Source organism: Megalobrama amblycephala, linkage group LG22 (assembly GCF_018812025.1).
Source record: "Megalobrama amblycephala isolate DHTTF-2021 linkage group LG22, ASM1881202v1, whole genome shotgun sequence".
Lineage (NCBI taxonomy): Eukaryota > Metazoa > Chordata > Actinopteri > Cypriniformes > Xenocyprididae > Megalobrama > Megalobrama amblycephala.
Window position 1 is genome coordinate 24,101,585 of NC_063065.1, and position 20,574 is coordinate 24,122,158.

Below are 20,574 nucleotides of genomic sequence, written 5' to 3' on the forward strand. Positions count from 1 at the left end.
TGTGGAATGACATGAGGGTGAGTAATTAATGAAAATTTATGTGGACTTACAGAAGTTGGCATCCATGTTTCTTGTTTACAGCTGTGAGATGCCAAAGCACCCGATATCATTATCTCAACCATCACTAGTTTGAAGCCATAGGACTGACTTCTTCATTTTGTACTCACAGAATGATAACTTAGCGGATTCACGTCCACAAATAAATGCGGTTGTCACTCCTAAAACTTTATAGCGTGTACACAGCTAACATGTTTCAGGCAAGACAGAAAGAAAGAAAGCCCTGCTGCCAAATGTAGATATATGGGAAGAGTCAGATCAGAGACAGAACCTTGTCTTGGAACAAATTGAGACAGAAAGGACGGATAAAGAAAGAGCAGAGTAAAGCGGAATGAAAGGAATCATGCTTAGGGGTGTGTAAGAGAGGACAAGAGGGGCAACAAAACAAAAAAGAAAGTCAAGGTGAGTGAGTTAGTGAGGTATGCCCTGAAGAACAAAGTAGCAGAGTGAAGGTGAGTGCTATGTTTGAGTGAGTGACCCAGGGCTCCACTGCAGAAAGTGCTGTGTGCCAGTTCGTACTGCTCGCCTCCATCAAAAACAGAGAGCACGGGAGAGAAGCTGAGTTTGCAGAGGCCAGGAGATTCTGAGATCACGATTTTTACTGACAGGAAAGTGGTGAAGAGAAAGTTCCTCATAGCAAAAACAGACCTGAGGAAATAAAGAGCATATGAAATGACATATGAAATACTAAAACACCTACCTAGGCAACAAGTTTATGTGATGGCTGTTCCAAACCGCAGGCACCAAAATAATGCAGCCTTATTAGTTTCCTTATTGTTCCCCAAAAATTAGGGCAGCGTTGCTTGTATCTTTTTATATATAAGGCAAAATCAAAAAAAGATCCATGAAAAGTTTCATCTAAGATGACAGACGGAGTCAAGGGAAATATGAATTTGAAATAGATTTGCATTCCCCAAAGGAAATACAAGTGTATGCAAGGTAGCAAAATAATATTGTTAAAGGTTTAGGTGAGTTTAGGCTTTAGTCTTTGCTCTATGTAAAGAAGTCAGCTGTTGCAGCGATATAGTTGCAAGCAAGAAATTACAGGGTGACCACCCATCCCACTTTGCATTGTACCGCACAGGATTTTCACCGTTTGTCCCACACGCCGCATATTGAGAAAATGTCCCGTACTTTCATCAGTCTGTTGGTTTTTAATTATCGTATTAAGAAAACGTGCATGCGTTCTTTTGCCTTTTTAAGAAAGCATTTTATTTATTCACCTATATTTAACACCGCTTTATCAGAAGTAACATCACACCTTACACAAATACAGCAGCCAAATTCCCATAATCATTCATCACAATGAGTAAAACCAAATAATATAGTTCTGATGTGCACCAAAAGATAGAAAGTGACTGTAAGAAAATAGCTAAAGCATTGAAAATCCCATTTCCACTATCAGGGCAATAATTAAGAAGTTCCATTTAACTAAAGAGGTTACAGATCTGCCTGGAAGAGGACGTGTGTCTATATCGTCCTAATGTGCAGTGAGGAGGAAAGACTTTGAGTGTCCAAAGACTCTCCAAGGATCACAGCTGGAGAATTGCAGAGATTAATTGAGTCTTGAGTCTCAGAAAGCCTAAAAATGATCAAACAGCACCTACATCACCACAAGGGTTTCAAGAAAAATCCTCTGCTCTCATCCAGAAACAATCTCAGGCATATTCAGTTGTCAGACACGACTGGAACTTCAAACGGGACCGGCTTCTATGGTCAGATGAAACTAAAAAAAGAGCTTTTTGGCAGCAAACCCACCAGATGGGTTTGGTGCACACGTGGATAAAAAGTACCCCATGACCATGGTTATATATGTTATACTGCTGGATCTTTAATGTTGTGGGCCTATTTTTCTGCTGGAGGTCCTGGACATCTTGTTCAGATTACATGGTATCATGGATTCTATCAAATACCAACAGATGAAAAAAATCAAAACCTGACCGCTTCTGATAGAAAATCCAATAATGGGCCGTGGTTGGATCTTCCATCGGGACAATGATCCAAAACAAACATCAAAACCAACACAAAAATGTGTCACTGAGCACAAAATGAAGCTTCTGCCATGGCCAGTTCCCTGACCTGAAACCTAAAGAAAATGAGTGGAGTGAACTGAAGAGAAGAAGCATCAACCTGGAGCTGGGAATCTGATGGATCTGGAGAGATTCTGCATGAAGGAATGGTCTCTGATCTCTTGTCAGATGTTCTCAAAACTCATCAGGCGTTGAAGGTGAAGACTCAGAGCTGTTGTCTTTGCAAAAGGAGGTTGCAAAAACTATTGAATAAAAGGGAGCCAATAATTGTGGCCAACGTGTTTTGGAGAAAAATACATGTTCTAATTATGTGTTTATTAGAGGTTGAATTCAAATCAAATACTGCCAAACTGTCCACACTACTTCTGAATAGGGTGTCTACTTCATAAAATGTATGAAAATATTGAAATATATGCTTCAGATCATGCAAATAAATGCAGGTGCCCTTAAATGGTCAGTAATGGAGCTTGGATGTTATCTAGTGATAAAGTTTGGTACTGTGCCCAAACAAAATCTTACTGAAAGCTCATTTTTGAAACATATCAACCTAAAATTTGGAATGTTGACATTTTTGGCTTTGATTTTCTTGCAGTTTAAGAATAAAACATGTTTTGTAATATATTATTATAAAATGTAAACAATTATATTTTTACATTTTCATAAACTTAAACTTCTATTACTTTTTTATTTCACTTTCCTAATTTATGTCACTTCTATAATAATCTGACCAGTGCCGCCTTTAATACAAGACCAACCTTAGGTCTATATTCCAAAGCAGTCTTGAATTACAACCATTTATTTTTGGATAGTGCATTTTCATGTCTGTGCGAAAAAGGGGGTGACAATTAATTAAACCTGTTTTTCTTTTCTCAAAATTCCATTCCTGAAAATCAGAGAAAATCAGATAACCATAACATTTGTTACAGACACGCTATGAAAGAAATAAAAACAGATTTGGAAAGGGCTCAGCTTTCATATGTGATAGGTAAAATTTCACCATGTGATGGGTTTTCGCAGATCACATCACATATGTTCAATGTTGTAACTTTGGTTTGAGAAGTGAGGGGGAATGGGGGGCATTAAATGTGGGGAAATGTTTTTTGAATTGATCCTTGATCCCTCTCTTGAATATATATATGGTGGTATTGCCAGGGATTTTAAGGTTTGGTTTCTATGTGATTTTGTTTTGGAACCCTCAGAACAACTTTAATTCGATTTTTCTCAAAATTGACTTTGCTGACTCTAGCGACTTCAAGCAGGTGTAGCTCAGTCATGTTATGTCGGATTCCAACAAATCATACATCATTTTGAAGTTTTTAAAAGAGAATGTGAGAATAACAATAAATATTTTTGAAAATGTGCTCATTGCGACTCATTTTGCCAGCACAGGTCGCATATGATTTTTGCCCCGATTTGGAGTTTGGAAGAGTTGATGTTAGTTGTCAAAAGTCAAAGGCAGTCTGCAGATTTTGGATAGTTTTCAGAGTATTGATTGTTACGGCTGGTGTGGTAAACAATTTGCAAGACCTGGAAAATACTCAAGGAAGTCTGTAGATCGCTAGAGATACAGACACAGGAACGCAGAAGAAATGGATAAACCACGTCAACCTAAATGTAAACAACACTGAACCATAAACTGAGGAAATAGGGCTATTTATGAGCCAATTTTAGAACACATATAGCATTGTAATGTGTACAAGGCATACTGAAAGAGTCTACCCACCCAAGACAGTGTCTAATGCTGCCTTCACACGCTCTCGGAATTATTGTAAATACGAGTTTCCTAGGTAAAAATTGCACTTAAATGCGATGAGCTCGAGCTTGGCTCTTTTGACAACATCTGCTGCAGTCAGCTCTTGTACATACATGTTTGATTTTATCTGTTATGCATCTCCTAGCAGTGACATGCATGCTTCTGTATGAGTCTGTTGTGTTTGGAATTACTTGAATATCTGTGTGTGCTCTTCAGTCGTTTAGTGTATGCTGGCCAGTTTTTCTCTGTAACCATTTACAAAGTCAGCAAGCATATATGCCTAGCTTTTAATGGTCTGTTTACATTTTAAAAGTTGTGTAGTGTATTCCAGTCATTAGATTTTGGATTGTGAAAATTCTACCAATGTTTCTTGTTAAAAATGCAATGTTATATAAAACAAAGACTATAGAATAACACAAGAATAATCAAGATAATCACTAGTATTGTTTTGAATGGGAAAAAGTGCAATGCACAATATGGCAGAATAAGTCCCGCCTTCTGAATAAGAACCAATCACCGACTGGTAAAGTCATCGTGTTACTGCGTCACTGCAGCAGTCGTTAGAAGCTCCGGTTCCTATAGAAACAGTCAGATGCGCACCTCCGAAATGAGACACGAGACGTTTTTTGTAATGATTCGAGCATTTAGAAACAAAATTTATGAGACATTTGTTGTCAGATTTCATTGGTGATTTCAAATATGAAATTTAATCGAAAGCTTGGCAAACAGCTTTGAAGAATTTGATGTTTCCCCATTCAAAGAGAGGCATTTCAAAGATGGTCGGCAGAGTGAAATGACTTGTCTTAAAGGGACTTTGATATAAAAGTGGCAAACGTGAGATGAAGTATGTGTCAAAATCACTTTAGACCTCACCCTTACTCAACTTGAGTAACAATAATTGTGAAATTAATAAAAAAAATTGTCTATTTTAAAATAAGAAAATCTGTTATGGTTTTATTACAACCCCTGCCCTGTAAACATTTTAGAAATAAAGTACATAAGAATCATTTTTATAACAGGGATGACCTGTGAGTTAGCAGCAGGGACTGAGAGTTAAAAGTCTGGGATGAGCTCAGAGGAGTTCCAGAGAATGAGTGATGTGTGGAGAAGTGTGTTTAGAGCGCACCTGTCTGAATGTGTGATGGATAGAGTGTGAGAGATGAATGAGAGCAGAGGGGAAGAGGACGCTTGATGAGGTTCTGATCTGAAAAGCACGTCCCGACATTAGGTCAGAGGAAAAGTGAGAAAGGATGGAATTTGTCAAGCAGACAAATGATTGTTCTGGCATCTTATCAGCTCGCCAGTCAATTTCAGGCATGGAAATACCAGAGCGAAGGGCACCTTTTTCCCAACAATCACCATAAAATGAGCAAATTTAACATTCAGAGGATTATAACATCTATTAAAGGGAAAAAACACTCTTTACGCCATTATTATTCATCATGCAGTGCATTAAACAACTCATGTTTTATGTCCATCCCAGATTATTTACTCCATTTTGAACGCATCCACAGCATAAAAAAAGAAAAGTATTAATTGCATTCCATGTGACCGCAGCAATCTGACCCATTAGAACTAATGCCTTCACTTTAACTATAATGTGATTGTGATGGTAATTGTGTCACCTCTTATCACCGATTAGTTATGCAAGCAAGATAAAAAAAAGCCTTTGCGTACCATTCCCCTAATCCGCAATTAAAACCGGCTATGGGGCTGTTTGCTCACTTTGCGTTCTTCTCACTGAGGGCTGTGTGCTACATTCCAGACCTCTCAAAGAGCTTTTGGCTGATGTCCTTGCCAAAGTCATCGTCACATGTGGAAAACCAAAAATGAAAAGTTTTATCATTCCTTTTCAACTATCAGCCCCCCTGGTACAGCCAGAGAGCGTTGAGGGGCACATTCATGACTAGATTATTGACAGAGCGCAAGTGAGAGACAGTCTAAAGCAACTTGATTAGAGCTGTCAGGGCTCACGACTAACTAATTTCTCCTTGACTTTCTATCCCACTAACTCTCATCCTCTTATCCTCTCCCTTTAGGCAATGAGCTTCTGTATCGTACCCGTGAAGGTGATGTGGTCCGCTTTAACATGGAGACCAACGAAAGCACAATCCTGGTGACAAACAGGAAGTTTGTAAGTGTCTATCCACCTTGTACTCCACCTCTTTCTTCAAACTAAAATTGTAAAATCCTTTAAAGACATAATTGTAACATAATTGTTCAGACACTTTGCATCACAGAAATACATTTTATTTTAAAGTATATAATAGAATACCATTATTTTAAATTGTAATAATATTTCACAGTATTGCTGTTTTTTCTGTATGTTTGATATACACCATGATGAGCTTGAGACATGATCACAGAGGGTTTTTTCATAGCCTACCTGACTGAAAGGCCTCATTATTATGCAGGTCATTATATTCATGTCTTTTATGCGATTCTTTTGTCTTCTCAGGTGTAAATCACCCATTATTCATGATGATTCACACCTCCACGCATACTGTGTTTCTTGATAAAAAGTGTCTTACAAAAACTAAATCAATATATTGTTTTATATGAACGAGTAGGCAGGCTATTTTTTACATAATATTGAAGCAAAAACTCTAGTCTACAACCTCCAATACCCAGAAGTGACCTTGTGAACACAGATTTAATATACTTTTTTTGGCCTTATTTCACTGACTTAAGTTTTTTGTTTTTTTCAGTAACCACGAATAAATATTATTCCTTCAAAAACACAAACATGTACATACATGTTCCTCACATATTATTGTAGCCTAGTTTGTGCTGAATACAGTGAAATGACACTTTTGTCATTAATATGTTTATGAACAACTGAAAAAAGCACAAAAGTCAGGGCATGTCAAAACTTCTTCAGGGCCCAAAAATCCTCAGACGCTGTGTTTAACTGCTTAATAAATGTTACTGCTCTTATTGTTCATGATTTACCACTTAAGGTGACTCCAAAAAGTCACACTTAAAAATGTCAGAATGTTATTGCATTACATTAAAAAAAACATCAAAAACAAATGTGTAATTACTTATATATTAGTTTACCATATATGTATTGTATATTTGTATATTATATTATAGTATTGTATATATATATTATAGTATCATTATATTATATACTAGAATCTAGATACCATAAATTAAAATTAAAAATAAATTAAATTTTCAGTACATTCATGAGTGCACTACATTGCACAGGGGTCATGATATGGAATTTCTTCAATATTTTAATATGTTCCTTAAGATGCATTTTTTTTGTTTTTTTCTCTTCTTCGGCTGTTTCCGATGCACTTCGTAGCTTTCCGTAGGCTGTTTCCTCTGATGTAACAGATTCACCTCTCCAAATATCTCTTTTCTTTTCCAGTTGCTTTGAATAACTTTTAAATTCACTTACATTGCACTTAAAGGGGACCTATTGTACCCCTTTTCACAAGATCTCTGGTCTCAAGTCTCTGGTGTCCCCAGAATGTGTCTGTGAAGTTTCAGCTCAAAATACCCCACAGATCATTTATTATAGCTTGTCAAATTTGCCCCTATTTGGGTGTGAGCAAAAACACGCCATTTTTGTGTGTCCCTTTAAATTCAAATGAGTTGCTTCTCCCAGCCCCCTTTCCAAAAGAGGGCGGAGCTTTAACAGCTCACACATTGGTTGCTCAACAACAACAAAAGCTGGAGAATCTTACGCAGCCAAAATGAGGATTGTCAGTAACAGTGTTCAGCCTTACATTGTTCAAGACTGGAGTCGACACTGATGGAGAGACTCAGGAAGAAGTTATAACTTTTAGAATGCATCTGGACATTTATGAATGGTTAGTGGATAACATTTATATAGTTGCTGTGGAGTTTATTCAACTCATCGACTAGCATGTGCCGTCATTTTAATCTATTGTGCAAATCCAGCAATGAATTGACCCTCGTTTATGAAGCAGTCCGGCGTAAAATGACGGCATGGCAACAACACTCTACTACAACAACTCTTCCTCTTCTCTAAAGCAGCCTCACCCCCTTTTTTGCGTGTTCTCGGGGCCGGGTTTATGTAAATTTTGGGGTTTGTGATGTCACCAACCCAGGAAGAAGTTCGTTGTAGTCAGCCATTTGTTGTAGTCCTTAAATAAATTAGTTTAGAATGAGGACGTTTTAAGCTATGAAACGTGTTTTAATGGTACAGACCTCTTATATGATCAAATTTGATTTCTCATGTCATGATGACCCCTTTAACCACCTTTAACCATATTTCAAAGACAATAGGAAGACAAAGGAAGATTTTTTTTTTCCTACTATGGTTACTATGGCTATTCCTCAATGGTAGTCGAGATCTGCTTATTTACAAACATTCTTCCAAGTATCTTCCTTTGTGTTCAGCAGAACAAAGAAATTTATACAGGTTTGGAACATACTTAAGGATGAAAAAATTCTGACAGAATTTTCATTTTTGGGTGAACTATCCCTTTAAGTCCTACTTAAGTGGGTCAAAAAACACTCTAAAGTTCAGCTAATTGCATTTAATATAAATTTAAACTATCACACATTTTCTTTTAATCATACAATTAACAGTTTCAAAAATATTACATTCAGTTCACACCTAAGTATATTCTTTTACAATATATTATTACTGTAATACATACTCTTTTCAAAAGTAAGCTGAAGTGCAGGCCTACGTCTTTTCCACAAAGGGTTTTATTTCATGTTAAGTTGGTCGCCCCTATTATGGAACACATTTGCTCGTCCAGTACATTTCTGTAACCTTGACTGACTGTGAATAGCAGGATTACAATGGTTCCAGTAACTGAAATTTTTCCTTTTTCATAGGGATCTGAAAGTGCATCAAAAAAACAAACACAAATATATTCCAATCAAATACTACAGATACAATCAACTCCCACCTATATTATTTCCTCATGAATATGTCTCATTATGAAAGATAAATGCATTGTGAATGCCTCATTGTGTCTTCAGCAAACGCATGCAGAGTCATGCATCAGCTCGCTACATGCTCCGCAGTATAAATTACTCCACCGTGTCATATAACAGATCATTGTGCTGACACTTCTGTTGTTTTTAATAGAGCTGAAAGCGTCCATCATTAGACCAATGTTCTGTGTAGCTCATTAACAGCCTCAGATCGTTAAAGTGGGGCTGGCAGGAAGCAAAACAGTGGAGGCAAGGACAAAGAACATGATGTTTGTTCAGAATCAAAGAGTGGCAGCTCTGATTAATGCCACGCTCTCCCTATGTCTGCGCGATGCGATCTATCACAGTCATTTAAGGAATATGGAAATGAAACTGTGCTTGCTAAAAGTCTCATGTACCTTTTCTCTGTTCTCTTTCCAGGAAATGTACAAAGCCAGCAAATATGAGGTGTCCCCAGATATGAAACTCGTTCTGCTGGCATACAACGTGCAGCCGGTGAGGCCTGTGTTTATTTGGATGTTGTATGTAATCATGTCACCATGTGAAAGGGCCGCCACACTCCACCGCCTCACCAGAACCAAATACACCCTGCTGGAGCGATAGAAACCGAACAACACACACACCTAATTCCAGAGAGAGAAGGACAGAGTCTGTTTTCACACTTGGTTTGATTTGTTGGTCCGAACTGAACTTCTATTCCACTCTCATTCCCCTCTCTTTTCACATTATATTATACAGTGTGGCTCTGAACAACAGGGGTGTTTGCATGATTGTGGGAATTAGCCACAGGTTAGCCACTCCTTTTGAATTGTTACAGCTAGGTAACAATTCAAAAGGAGACGCACCAAAAATTTGAAAGGAGACGCACCAAAAATCTGAGTTCCCAAAGTAATAGAATGTGTCATTTCCAGAAATTCATAAAGGAAATTTTAGTTATATTCAGTTCCAAAGGATTTCATCATTTTACAATTACTCTTTTATTAAGCATAAATGATCTTTAACCAATTAGATGGAAAAGTCATAGATGAAAGGAAATTTTGTTTTCAGGAATGCATTATACTATTATACACAGATGATGTGTTATCAGTCATTTCACTTTCATAAATTTGGTCAAATTGTCCTTTATAGTGTTTATAGTTTTTCATCTTTAAAACTAACTGTACATTTTATTTGTATTTTCTAAAAAAACTTTTTTATTATTATTATTACTTTTCATAGCAGTTTACTTTCATAAATTTGTTCAAATTTTATTTTATAGTTTTGCATCTTTAAAACTGTACATCTAATTTTAATATTTTAAAATAAAATAAGTTATATTTAATTATATTAAATTATAATACTAATATTAACATTTTTATATAATTTTTGAGAGCCTGATTATAAAAACAAAAGTTTCACCATTAAAAGCCATGTCCCAAGCACACAATTATAATGTTCTTCTCATTAAATGACAGACTTGCACTGTTCTTAACTGTATTTTCCTTTTTGAAGTGATTTCAATCATATTTCAAGCAATTCAAAACCATAATGGCGGACAGTGTAAATCTGAAGACAATTAGCGGCTTTAATATATCGGCACCTTTTTATTCATTTTTTAATTGTTACAATGTAATAAGACCCCCCTTAAATTTTTCACTCTTTGTTATATTGCAGCCATTTGCTAAAATCATTTAAGTTTTTTTTTTTCCTCATTAATGTACACACAACACCCCATATTGACAGAAAAACACAGAATTGTTGACATTTTGACATGGGCCACTCTGCCATAAAGCCCCGACTGGTGGAGGGCTGCAGTGATGTTTGACTTTCTACAACTTTCTCCCATCTCCCGACTGCATCTCTGGAGCTCAGCCACAGTGATCTTTGGGTTCTTCTTTACCTCTCTCATCAAGGCTCTTCTCTCCCGATAGCTCAGTTTGGCCGGACGGCCAGCTCTAGGAAGGGTTCTGGTCGTCCCAAACGTCTTCCATTTAAGGATTATGGAGGCCACTGTATGGAGCAGAAATTTTTTTGTAACCTTGGCCAGATCTGTGCCTTGCCACAATTCTGTCTCTGAGCTCTTCAGGCAGTTCCTTTGACCTCATGATTCTCATTTGCTCTGACATGCACTGTGAGCTGTAAGGTCTTATATAGACAGGTGTGTGGCTTTCCTAATCAAGTCCAATCAGTATAATCAAACACAGCTGGACTCAAATGAAGGTGTAGAACCATCTCAAGGATGATCAGAAGAAATGGACAGCACCTGGGTTAAATATATGAGTGTCACAGCAAAGGGTCTGAATACTTAGGACCATGTGATATTTCAGTTTTTCTTTTTTAATAAATCTGCAAAAATGTCAACAATTCTGTGTTTTTCTGTCAATATGGGGTGCTGTGTGTACATTAATGAGGAAAAAAAATGAACTTAAATAATTTTAGCAAATGACTGCAATATAACAAAGAGTGAAAAATTTAAGGGGGTCTGAATACTTTCTGTACCCACTCTATATGTGTGTGTGTGTGTGTGTGTGTGTGTATATATATATATATATATATTATATAATATATAAATATTTTAGTTTCAGTTATCATTATTGTAGTTTTCATAGTAACCATGTGCACTTTAACTGAATTTACACTTTCCTTTAAAATTGTGTTCTGCTGTGTGCTTCCATAGACTTTGATGATATTGTTTTATTTTTGTGTTTGCCTGTCTGGAATTTTCTGGAGTCTCACCACATTCATTTTCCACACACATACTGTACATTATCCAGGTCAAAGATGTTACTGAATGTCTTTTCATTTTGGATCATTCCTGCCATTTATTTTGTGTAACCCTTTTTTATAATTAATTATATAAAATATTTTAAATTAATAGTTTGTTTTAGTTTGTTTGACAGTAACCCTTCTCCAAACCACAATATTCAAGCTAAAGGCCCTGATATACTCACGACAAGGTTCTCTATCGTTCTCCCCTTAGGGGTAAAGTTCAAAATACGTAACGTGACTAGCAATATATGTTTACGATATACCCATTTAGATGAATATGTAAATATGTGCTGCGTGCTTTCCTTTTAATAACAAAATTAACACGCAACATAAAAGACAGCAGTGAGAAAACAGCAGTTAAGAAAGCATCTGATCATAAAGATGTGGATATATCTTCACAGGCCATGTTTCAAAGTCATGTCATGTTTATTTATATAGCACATTATACAATAGATTATTTAAAAGCAAGCAGCTTTACAGTATTAAACATGGGGAAAAAACTGTGTTACAGTTGCTGTGTTTCCATTACCCTTCAAACTGAAATTGCGAATTGAAAATATGCCCAATGGAAACACGTCAATTTCGCAAAAACTCCTATATACGAGATGGTTTTTCAGGCAACTCATATTATGAGTGCACTACATTATTTTGCAAAACTGCAATGGAAACAGTTTTTTCGCATTTACAGATCACCTGACGTACATAAAAGTCGATCATTCTTCAAAGATGGCGTCCCTGACAGCAACATAGTGTCGGCCCAGATCTGGCCCACATCTGGTCCGCATGTAACCCACATGTACCAGATGTGGGCCAGATCTGGGCCACATTCCGTTTCTGTCTGTGGTGGTATGTTTGGACAGAAGACAAGATAGAGTTCTTTATTAAACTCATAAAAGACAAAAGAATTACAGGAATACTGGATTCTTAACAACAAAGAAATGCCACAATTTATCAAGACCTCAAAGCAGATAGAAGGGAGAAACACCCAGAAACACCTCAGATGTAGCCGGGGTATAAGGGGCTTTCTTTTCCATTAATGCATGGATAACACACATACATCTTTTTCGATTAAAAATAATGGCTAATGCAGTTGCTACAATATACTTAAACCTACTAACATCCATTGCCCTGATTTTTGGAATGACTTATCGCAAGAGGGAAAAAAGGTTTTAGTAGCATAACATTGGTTAATGGAAATACTGTCATTTCGCAATAGTTTTTTATCGACATTTAGAAAATATCACAAATGTTTTGAGCAAATCTGTAACAGAAACCCTGCTAGTGTCTCTTTCAATTAGAATTACAACTTCAGTTTCTACTATAATATGGCTCTCCAGTGTGTTCATGTTTTTACTGGTGGACGTCTGACCTTGACAGACTGAACAGAAGAAATGAACCAGAGAAGATTTCCACCTCAAAGAAGGCGAAGTCTCAAGAGCCACACCTACCTATAACATCATCACCAAGGACCAATGGTAGTTCGAAGGTGTTTTTTTCAGCCAGAGCAAACTTTGTTTTGGCCTGATTTTGTTCTAAATGGCATCCCACAGTTTGTTCTTGAAGTATATCTGCGTCTTAAGATTCCTTGCCGCACACCTAAATTCAGGAAACATCTTCCACAACAAACCAGACTGCTTTTATGCAGACTTGGTTCTGCACCTAGAGCTTAAGTGTGAAAACAAATGTTGAAAGCACAAACACTGAAGGTCTGAGCAGCAAGTGATGAGTTAGTTTGATCAGGGCAGCTATCATACATAGCTGAAGAGACGGAGAAGAAGGTGTTATCATCGCTGGGACAGTGACACTAGAGCACTTCACACACACGACAAGAAGAGTGAGCTAAAGGAAAGAGTGTGAGCGCTGCCTCTAGTTTGTTATTCAGTTCCTGTCTCAACATCACCTTGATGGATGACAACCTCGTCCCCCAGCTGTCATTGCCTACGCACACATACGCACACATACACACACATACACACACACACACACACACACACACATACACATTCATAACGCCCCTCATTCTCAAACTCTGTCATGGTGCTGCTTGCCCTTCACAAAGCAGCTCTCCATCTCTCTGCATCTGTAAGACAGAGGGTGGTGGTGAGTACAGGTGTTGAATGTTAATCTTTGACAGTATTAACAGCTCTGCTACAGCACACGTGTCAAGCTCATGTCAGGTGTGAGCATATGCTGCGGTCAGCCCTCTGGCTCACGGACAGCTGTCGACACTGTCCTCAGAGTGAAACAACAGCGCTCCTGCCTTCTTTAACAACGATGGATTACCATTTTATTAAATTAGATAGTTCTGCCTCTGAAATCTGATTGGATGAGCCACATTTGAAGAACCTGTGATCACACATCAGTTGAATTCTATATTAATGTACCAAGATGCAGCCTACAGAGAGGATAATGTATTGTTTTGTGGAAGAGTGATTTAGGTATTTAGTGGTCAAAAATGTCAAAGAATGTCAAATGAACTATTTCTCCATAACCCTGCTCCAAACAGAGATGATTCCTTGTTGCACACTTAAGTTCAGGAAGCATCTTCTACATTTTGTGGAAGAGTTGTTTACTAATTATATTTATTTATTTTATATATATATATTATATATATATATATTATGGTTGGTTGGTTGGTTTTGGTTTGGTTTAAAGCTTAAAAAATAATTTAAACATCTAACCTTTGCATTTGTTGGTTGGAAAAATATATATATGATTTCCAACAAGCATTTAATTTAAAGTGTGCTTAATGTATTTATTTTTGTTATAATATAATGTAAAAGGTCATAATTATACTTTCAGTAAAAATGTTTATAAACTGATATTATAAATTATGAATATAACATATATATATATATATATATATATATATATATATATATATATATATATATATATATATATATATATATAAAATAAAATATAGTAGTATTGTCTAAATATTATACAATATTATTGTTTTTATACATATCATATTTATATATATACACAGTGGGTACGGAAAGTATTCAGACCCCCTTAAATTTTTCACTCTTTGTTATATTGCAGCCATTTGCTAAAATCATTTAAGTTCATTTTTTTCCTCATTAATGTACACACAGCACCCCATATTGACAGAAAAACACAGAATTGTTGACTGAAATATCTAATGAACTGAAATATCACATGGTCCTAAGTATTCAGACCCTTTGCTGTGACACTCATATATTTAACTCAGGTGCTGTCCATTTCTTCTGATCATCCTTGAGATGGTTCTACACCTTCATTTGAGTCCAGCTGTGTTTGATTATACTGATTGGACTTGATTAGGAAAGCCACACACCTGTCTATATAAGACCTTACAGCTCACAGTGCATGTCAGAGCAAATGAGAATCATGAGGTCTGGCCAAGGTTACAAAAAAAATTCTGCTGCACTTAAGGTTCCTAAGAGCACAGTGGCCTCCATAATCCTTAAATGGAAGACGTTTGGGACGACCAGAACCCTTCCTAGAGCTGGCTGTCTGGCCAAACTGAGCTATCAGGGGAGAAGAGCCTTGGTGTGAGAGGTAAAGAAGAACCCAAAGATCACTGTGGCTGAGCTCCAGAGATGCAGTCGGGAGATGGGAGAAAGTTGTAGAAAGTCACCCATCACTGCAGCCCTCCACCAGTCAGAGCTTTATGGCAGAGTGGCCCGATGGAAGCCTCTCCTCAGTGCAAGACACATGAAAGCCCGCATGGAGTTTGCTAAAAAACACCTGAAGGACTCCAAGATGGTGAGTAATAAGATTCTCTGGTCTGATGAGACCAAGATAGAACTTTTTGGCCTTAATTCTAAGCGGTATGTGTGGAGAAAACCAGGCACTGCTCATCACCTGTCCAATACAGTCCCAACAGTGAAGCATCATCATGGCAGCATCATGCTGTGGGGGTGTTTTTCAGCTGCAGGGACAGGACGACTAGTTGCAATCGAGGGAAAAATGAATGCGGCCAAGTACAGGGATATCCTGGACGAAAACCTTCTCCAGAGTGCTGAGGACCTCAGACTGGGCCGAAGGTTTACCTTCCAACAAGACAATGACCCTAAGCACACAGCTAAAATAACGAAGGAGTGGCTTCACAACAACTCCGTGACTGTTTCTTGAATGGCCCAGCCAGAGCCCTGACTTAAACCCAATTGAGCATCTCTGGAGAGACCTAAAAATGGCTGTCCACCAACGTTTACCATCCAACCTGACAGAATTGGAGAGGATCTGCAAGGAGGAATGGCAGAGGATCCCCAAATCCAGGTGTGGAAAAACTTGTCCCAAAAAGACTCATGGCTGTATTAGATCAAAAGGGTGCTTCTACTAAATACTGAGCAAAGGGTCTGAATACTTAGGACCATGTCATATTTCAGTTTTTCTTTTTTAATAAATCTGCAAAAATGTCAACAATTCTGTGTTTTTCTGTCAATATGGGGTGCTGTGTGTACATTAATGAGGAAAAAAAAAATGAACTTAAATGATTTTAACAAATGGCTGCAATATAACAAAGAGTGAAAAATGTAAGGGGGTCTGAATACTTTCCGTACCCACTGTATATATATATGTGTGTGCTGTGCTGAAGAGATGATACTTAAACGGATATCCACACACAGGATATTTTAATGATAAACGCAGGAGAATAAACACATAACACACATAATCAAGATCGGACAGGGAGTGAAGGGAGTGAATCCATTATAAAGGGAGTGCTGATGATGAAGTCCAAATCTGCATTGTTTATCCTTTTGATCTTTAATTCATAAAGTTAGCAAAACTCTAAGCTTTCAGTGAAGGAAAATAATTGAAAGTGGGGGGAAACTCACATTATGAAATAAATGTTTTTCTCCAAAACACTTTGGCCACAATTATTGGCACCCTTTTATTCAATAGTTTTTGCAACCTCCTTTTTGCCAAGATAACAGCTCTGAGTCTTCACCTATAATGCCTGATGAGTTTGGAGAACACCTGACAAGAGATCAGAGACCATTCCTTCATGCAGAATCTCTCCAGATCCTTCAGATTCCCAGCTCCATGTTGGTGCTTCTTCTCTTCAGTTCACCCCACTCATTTTCTTTAGGGTTCAGGTCAGGGAACTGGGATGGCCATGGCAGAAGCTTCATTTTGTGCTCAGTGACACATTTTTGTGTTGGTTTTGATGTTTGTTTTGGATCATTGTCCCGATGGAAGATCCAACCACGGCCCATTATTGGATTTCTTGCAGAAGCGGTCAGGTTTTGATTTTTTATCTGTTGGTGTTTGATAGAATCCATGATACCATTTTTCTGAAAAAGATGTCCAGGACCTCCAGCAGAAAAACAGGCCCACAACATTAAAGATACAGCAGTATATTTAACCGTGGGCATGGGGTACTTTTTATCCATGTGTGCACCAAATCCATGGGTATGCTGCCAAAAAGCTCTTTTTTAGTTTCATCTGACCATAGAAGCCGGTCCTGTTTGACGTTCCAGTCGTGTCTGACAACTGAATATGCTGGAGATTGTTTCTGGATGAGAGCAGAGGTTCAGATTTTTCTTGAAACCCTCCAGAACAACTTGTGGGGATGTAGGTGCTGTTTGATCATGTTTTTAGGATTTCTGAGTCTTAAGACTTAACTAATCTCTGCAATTCTCAGGCTTTGATCCTTGAAGAGTCTTTGTCCACTCAAACTTTCCTTTTCTTTCGTGCATTAGGACGATTTAGACACACGTCCTCTTCCAGGCAGATTTGTAACATCTTTAGTTGATTGGAACTTCTTAATTATTGCCCTGATAGTGGAAATGGGGATTTTCAATTTTTCAGCTATTTTCTTACAGCCTCATTCTATTTTGTGAAGCTCAACAATCTTTTGCTGCACATCTGAACTATATTCTTTGGTTTTACTCATTGTGATGAATGATTACGGGAATTTGGCATTTGTGTTTCCTCATGTTTATACTCCATATATATATATATATATATATATATATATATATATTATTTTTGGGGGGTTATATTTATTTTGGGTTATATTAATAATTTATGATATCGGTTTATTATTATATAATATAATTATGTAATATATAATAATATAATATTATTAAGAAACAATAATAAAGCACTTAATAAGGTTTTCAAGAATTTCATTATTTTAATAAAGCCTTTTTTCTTTATTATAATATCAGGACAGATGCAACCTGACATTTTTGATTTCAGAAACTCAAAAATAAATAAATAAATAAATTGCAATAGAGACGAAGTAAGTCAGTATTGTATTTTTGCAGCATATGTTTTTTTATTGATAGATCCAGTGATTTGTGCCAGTGAGTTTTGCACAGAAAAAAATATTCATATTGTCTACTGAAAATGTAAATTCTATTTTTGTACTGTAATTCCACTAATTGTATTATTTATCAAACATTTTGGTGTCTTTTACATTTACCATAGCTTTTGCTTTTGTTTTAAAAATGCCAAAATGCTTTCAGTGTGGTGTGTTACTGTGATTTTACTATGGCAAAAATGTCCTGTTAACGTTTTGGCTAAAATCACCCTTTAACTGTGTTAAAATCACTGTAGTGCCTCTCAAACGTTATTGCTACTAGAGCTTTGTTGGCGCTTTTAGTGCAAGTTCCTGCTGTTCTTTAACAATTTAATTTCTCTCTGTTTGTCTTTGTGTTGTTCAAACTCTCAGGTTTACGAGCACTCCTTCACTGCGGACTACATCATTTGCAGCCTGGAAACTCCGTAAGTTGCTGAGCTCATATAACAGTCGCATTAGTTTACAGAGTCCATTTGTCATTGATTATACAACCGAGGAAAACATCGACGCAGCATTTTGCTGTTCACGTCACTTGTTGAAGCCATTCAGATGACTCAATCTTTTCATACTGCTACCTCGTACCAACACATCTGTCCTGTGATTAGCACAGAGACATACAGCTCGTGTCACCTGTAATTTTTGGGCCTGCAGTGCACAGCGCCTTTATAATCGGCAGTAGAATAAAGCATCTATATTTATGAGCTCTGTCAAATGGAACAGATGCTGACACAGCGCTGGGCCGCTGCTCTGGCCGGATTTAACAGCGCACAGGGATATACTATCACTGTTAGATTTCCTGCTGCAGGAATTCCCTCATGGTGCTTTATTCGCCGTGCTGTTGTGTTGGGCTGTGTAGTACACCGCGACGAAATCAATATCTGTTGGCACACGCTCCACTGCACCACATAGAGGAAGTGTTCTCTGTTAGCCCTCTGAAGACATGAATGTTTGACTGATTGCCTGTCAGTTTGTCTGGGTCTGGATGGTCAACTAGTCCACTTGTCATCCCACAACCAACTAGTCGATTAGTAATGTCTTTGCTTCTCTTTCACAGGGAAACATGGATTCTGAACCCTCCAGAAGTGCGAAACGCTCACCTGCAGTATGCAGGATGGGGACCGCGAGGCCAGCAGCTGGTAAAGATGACATTTCCCACACTGTAAAAACAAATTTGCAGTAAAAACTGCCAGAACTTTACCATTAAAAAATATAGTAGTGAAATTTTAGGTGTTACAGATTTAACTTAAATTTAAAATTATTATCCTTAATTGAACTTAAAACTACTAAAAGCAGTTTTGTTGCTGAAATAAAATAAAATATAATTATGACATGAAAATGAAAATATGTTGCCTTCACATCTAACTGAAATAAGTGTTTTTTAGTGTTAATTACGTCGTTCTGGCATGAAACTCTAGATGGCGCAGACTGTTTACTCATTTGGTAGCGATCATGTCATTATCTGCATATCACAGCTTATTGGTTGTTGTTGCATCAGCGGCCAGTGAGCTGCGGCTCAACATTTAAACAAATACAGATAGTGTTTGCTGTTAGCAGTGTCCACTGCGCTTTCAGATACCCTCCACCTTCCCCAGCTCCACCTGTATAGAACTGCTATGGGGGGTTAATTCATGTATGTTACATGTGCAGCAGCATGTCTTACATGTTCACAGGAATGTCTCTGAATGTATTGGTTGTAGCAAGTCTCGGTACTTGCTCTGCAGCAGCAGCAGTGTAGCAGATCTACTACGCCAAGACCAAATACATTAACATTAGCATTGCCATATCCATTACATTGCTAATCTTTATTAGCATACCAATCTCCCGAGAGTTGTCATGACAGAATAGTATTAATTAAGTGCTAATAAAGTTAAAGCACTAAAATTACTAAGTGGAAGTAAATAAAAAATAAAAATAAAATAATATTAATAATGTTAAATTGAATATATTAAACCTAAATAGTAATATTTAAAAATAATAATAATAATAAAAATGATACAAGCAAATAAAAAATACTAAATTAGCAATACTAAATTAACACTAAATTAGTTTAATATATATATATATATATATATATATATATATATATATATATACACACACACTGACAACCACCAGAACACAGGTGGTAAAGAGAAAACAGGATGAATCAAAACTTATCACAATTAGGTTTTCCATTAGGCGAGGTAAATACTATCTTAACAATATAAAATTAACATAAAACCCTAATATACTTAACTGATAAGAAAAAAAAAAAACTAAGAAGAAAGATAGTCATTTACATTTAAAACCATCAAATGTGAGCTGTCATACACAGACAATTCTGGGAATGTTAATTCATGGTTTTTCACTGTAAATTATAAGGTGACATTCTTTTTCACTTCCAAAAATGTGTTTTACTGTAAAATGACATGAAGTTTCCCATTAGATTAGAATTTTTCACAGTATATAGAAAGGAGACTTGCCATTTTTTTTCTCATGATTTTTGTGTTTAGACTTTAGATTTTATTGGTGATTTCAAATATGAAATTTAATCATAAGCTTGGTGAACAGCTTTGGAGAATTTGATGTTTCCCCATTCAAAGAGATAGGAGCTATACTTGCATGACTGAAATAGCTACCCAAGAGGCATTTCAAAGATGGCCACTGAAAGAAATTACCTGCCTTAAAGGTGCTACAGAGGATGTTTTGTTTTATACATTTTTGCAATATTACTTGAAACTGTCTTTACTAACTGATAAAAGACTATTTATTAGGTGCACTGA

General features: G+C 36.8%; 1 protein-coding gene across 1 annotated transcript in view; it reads left to right on the top strand.

Moving 5' to 3' along the window:
• dpp6a (dipeptidyl-peptidase 6a) overlaps positions 1-20,574 on the top strand; it is a 380,416-nt gene that overhangs the window by 268,798 nt on the left and 91,044 nt on the right. The window contains 4 exon segments of the mRNA XM_048173881.1: positions 5,880-5,974; positions 9,187-9,261; positions 18,185-18,237; positions 18,867-18,948. Of these exon segments, the coding sequence (XP_048029838.1) occupies positions 5,880-5,974; positions 9,187-9,261; positions 18,185-18,237; positions 18,867-18,948 (305 nt within the window).